Raw genomic sequence first — 4,209 nt, forward strand, 5'->3', positions numbered from 1 at the left:
TGTGGAAGATTTAATTGATTACAAATTGCACAACAAGTTTTTGGCGCCGTTGCCAGAAATAATTATAAAGTTGTTTTTATTTTAGTGAAGGAATTTTCTTTATTTTATATCCTTTACCTTTCTTACTTATTGTTTTCAAGGTGTTAATTACAGCGTATGAGCAGTTCTTCATTAGAGCAAGAAGCAGATTTTGATCCTGAGATTGAAAGAACATTTCGAGCAAGGAGGAGATGGCAAAGACGTAGCAATCTTACAGCATTACCTAACATGGCAGAAAGACTAAGAAACAGTGAAAAGGATGGACCTGGAAATAACAATGAAGGTCCAAATCAGGTTGAGATCCCAATCAGAGTGCATGCAATTCCTACGCTCAACAATCTGCATTCTGGAATCGTTCAACCTGATGTAGTAGCAGAAAATTTTGAGCTGAAGCCAGTGATGTTTAACATGCTGCAAACCATTGGTCAAATCAATGGAATGCCTAGTGAAGACCCTCACCTTCACCTCAAGAATTTTATGGATGTAGCAGACACTTTCAAAATCAGAGGAGTTACATCCGATGCTCTAAAGATGAAGTTGTTCCCATATTTCCTCACCAACAAAGCTAAAGCATGGTTGAATTCTTTACAACCACAGTCAATCCGAAGTTGGGAGGAGTTAGCAGACAAGTTTTTATTGAAGTACTTTCCTCCCATGAATGCAACCCAATATAGGAATGATATATCAACCTTCAAGCAATTGCAAGAAGAGTCATTTTATGAGGCTTGGGAGAAATTCAAGGATCTGTTGAGGAAGTGCCCAAATCATGGCATTCCCGAATGGATTCAAATGGAGACATTCTATAATGGGCTTAATAGACCAACAAAGAGCATGGTCGATGCATCATCTGGATGAGCCCTTTTAAAAAAACATATACAGAAGCATATGCAATATTAGAGAGGATGGCAATCAACAACTATCAGTGGCCTATAGAAAGATCAAGTTTAACACCAAAGAAGGCTACTGAAGTTTGGGAACTCGATGCTGTAACAGCACTGTCAGCACAGATTTTAACTTTGAACAACTTTATCAAGACGATGAATCTGTCTGCTGAAGCTAAAGCACAACCAGTCAATGCCATAACTGATGCTATATCATGTGTTTTCTGTAATGGTCCCCATGTTTATGATAACTGTCCATAAACCCTCAATCTGTGTTTTTTATAGGTAATTTCAATAGGAACAACAATCCATATTCAAATACCTATAATCCCGGATGGAGGAATCACCCAAATCTGTCCTATTCCCAAGGACAGCATCATGGACAGCATCAAGGACAACAACAAATGTCCTCAGATACAGCAAGAAGGTCATATAAAGCTCCATACCCCTTTGGATTCACGCAGCAGCATCATCAACCTAGACAGCAAGCTGATACATCAAGTACGTTGGAGAGCATGCTGAAAGATTACATGACAAGGAGTGATGCTATAATTCATAATCAGGCTGCATCAATCAAGAATTTGGAGACTCAAGTAGGTCAATTGGCAGAAGCACTTAGAAGCAGACCTCAAGGAACCTTGCCAAGCAATACTGAAGTCCCAAAGAAAAATGGAGAAGAACAGGTCAATGCTATGTCACTGCGGAGTGGTAAAGCCGTAGATGAACCAGAAGTCATAAAGAACTACCATGAGCAGAAGCAGAAAGCATTGAGCCAGATTGAAGAAGATAAAGTTGCTGAAGAGGTGGAAAATCGTGATCAAACCAAAGAACCTCAAGTTGCTGACACTGAGAATATTGCTATAGCAAAACCACAGCAAGGTCAGACCGTCAGCAAAGCAACAAGACCACCACCCCCTTTCCTCAAAGATTGCAGAAGCAAACTGATGACAAGCAGTACAAGAAGTTCCTTGATGTTCTAAAACAGTTGCACATTAATGTACCCTTGGTTGAAGCTCTTAAGCAAATGTCAAGTTATGCAAAATTCATGAAGGACATCTTGGCAAAGAAGAGGGAGCTGGAGGAATATGAGACAGTAGCTCTCACCCAAGAAAGCAGTCAGTATTACCTCAACAAGTTAGCACCAAAGCTAAAAGATCTAGGGAGTTTTACTATTCCTTGTACTATTGGTAACCAATATGTAGGTAATGCATTATTAGATTTAGGCTCAAGTATTAACCTTATGCCTAAAAGTATTTTCAGGAAGCTTGGAATAGGAGAAGCACGTCCAACCACTGTTACATTGTTGATGGCTGATAGATCAATAACTTATCCATAAGGAAAAATTGAAGATGTGTTGGTAAGAGTGGATAAGTTCATTTTTCTCGCTGACTTTATTGTTCTTGACTTTGAAGCAGATAGGGAAGTACCCATCATTTTGGGAAGAGCATTCTTAGCTACTGGACGAGTAGTGATTGATGTTGAGAAATGAGAATTAACCATGCAAGTCAATGATGAGCAAGTTACATTCAATGTACTCAAAGCCATGAAGTATCCTGATCAAGTGGAAGAATGTGCTAGCATGGATACTATAGATGCAGTTCTGCTACAACAACTTAAGCAGCAGACAGAGACAGAACCACTAAATGTTGCTATAGCAGAAGAATATGCAGACGATGAAGTGGAGATGAAGAAATGTCTACCATTGATGGATTCCCAACCAACAAGGCCATACAAGAAGAAACACTTTGAATCCCTTGGATAAATAGTGATATAGACACTCAAGCCATCCATAGAAGAACCTCCGATCCTTGAGCTGAAACCACTGCCCCAGCATCTTAAATATGCATACTTAGGAGATGAAAATACTTTACCTGTTATTATTTCATCTTTTCTCTCTGATGCAGAAACGAAGCAGTTGCTAAAAGTACTAAAGGAGCACAAAAGAGCCCTCGGATGGAGTATTGCAGACATAAAAGGAATCAGCCCTACATTCTGTACACACAAAATATTGCTGCAGGAAGGCTACAGCAGCACTGTGAAGCCTCAAAGAAGGCTGAATCCTATAATGAAAGAAGTTGTCAAGAAAGAAGTGATTAAATGGCTTGATGCAGGAGTAATATACCCCATTTCAGATAGCCAATGGATAAGTCCTGTGCAATGTGTACCAAAGAAAGGAGGAATCACAATTGTGAAGAATGAGAAAAATGAGCTTATACCAACAAGAATTGTGACCGGATGGAGAATATGCCAGGATTACAGGAAGCTTAATGATGCTACAAGGAAGGACCACTTCCCCTTGCCATTCATTGACCAAATGTTGGATAGACTAGTAGGGAAGGAGTTATATTGCTTTTTAGATGGATATTCGGGCTACAACTAGATTGCTGTAGCACCAGAAGATCAAGACAAGACCACATTTACTTGCCCGTATGGAACCTTTACCTTTAGAAGGATGCCATTTGGATTATGCAATGCACCAGCAACCTTCCAAAGGTGTATGATGGCAATATTCACAGATATGGTGGACAATTTTTTGGAAATATTCATGGATGATTTCTCGGCTTTTGGAGAATCATTTGAGTCTTGTCTTAAGAATTTATCAAAGGTACTTAAGAGATGTGAAGAGACTAACCTAGTGCTGAATTGGGAGAAATGCCATTCCATGGTCAAAGAAGGTATAGTCTTGGGTCACAAAGTATCAAAGGATGGACTAGAAGTTGATAGAGCAAAGATATCCGCGATTGAGAAGCTGCCCATACCCGTTAATGTCAAAGGAATTAAAAGCTTTTTGGGGCATGATGGATTCTATAGGAGGTTCATCAAGGACTTCTCAAAAATTTCCAGACCTCTATGCAGATTGCTAGAGCAGAACACCCCATTCATAATTGATGATCAATTCAAGGCAGCATTTGAAGAATTGAAGCAGAAGCTTATTACAGCACCCATAATTGTTGCACCCGATTGGACTTCACCATTTGAAATCATGTGTGATGCTAGTGATATGCCATTGGTGTAGTACTTGGTCAAAGAAAGAATAGGATATTTCATCTTATCTATTATGCTAGCAAAACGTTTACAGGGGCACAATTTAATTATACAGTCACTGAAAAAGAACTTTTATCTGTTGTTTTTGCATTTGAAAAATTTAGATCTTATTTATTTGGTGCTAAAGTGGCTGTTTTTACTGACCATACATCCATCAAATATTTGGTGGAGAAAAAGGACTCAAAGCAAGGTTGATAAGGTGGATTCTTTTACTTCAGGAGTTTGATTTGGAGATTAAAGATAA

General features: G+C 39.0%; 1 protein-coding gene and 1 non-coding gene across 2 annotated transcripts; one reads left to right on the top strand and one right to left on the bottom strand.

Annotated features, from left to right (window-relative positions):
• Window positions 1-706: 706 nt before the first annotated feature.
• LOC133302000 (small nucleolar RNA R71) lies at window positions 707-812 on the bottom strand. Its single transcript, XR_009750278.1, has one exon. It is a non-coding gene; the product is annotated as a small nucleolar RNA R71 (small nucleolar RNA).
• Window positions 813-1,944: 1,132 nt separating this feature from the next.
• On the top strand, window positions 1,945-2,256 carry LOC133301999 (uncharacterized). The gene has a single exon (XM_061501706.1). It carries the CDS (start codon window positions 1,945-1,947, stop codon window positions 2,254-2,256), a length of 312 nt encoding a protein of 103 aa, XP_061357690.1.
• The last annotated feature ends 1,953 nt before the right edge of the window (window positions 2,257-4,209 follow it).

The sequence above is a fragment of the Gastrolobium bilobum genome, unplaced genomic scaffold (genome assembly GCF_033153095.1).
Source record: "Gastrolobium bilobum isolate Gb01-03AN ecotype WA unplaced genomic scaffold, APGP_CSIRO_Gbil_v1 utg57797, whole genome shotgun sequence".
Classification (NCBI taxonomy): domain Eukaryota; kingdom Viridiplantae; phylum Streptophyta; class Magnoliopsida; order Fabales; family Fabaceae; genus Gastrolobium; species Gastrolobium bilobum.

What these genes read in the sequence shown, in the direction of transcription:
- LOC133301999 (XM_061501706.1), top strand. Translation starts at nt 1,945, where the DNA reads ATGTCAAGTTATGCAAAATTCATGAAGGACATCTTGGCAAAGAAGAGG.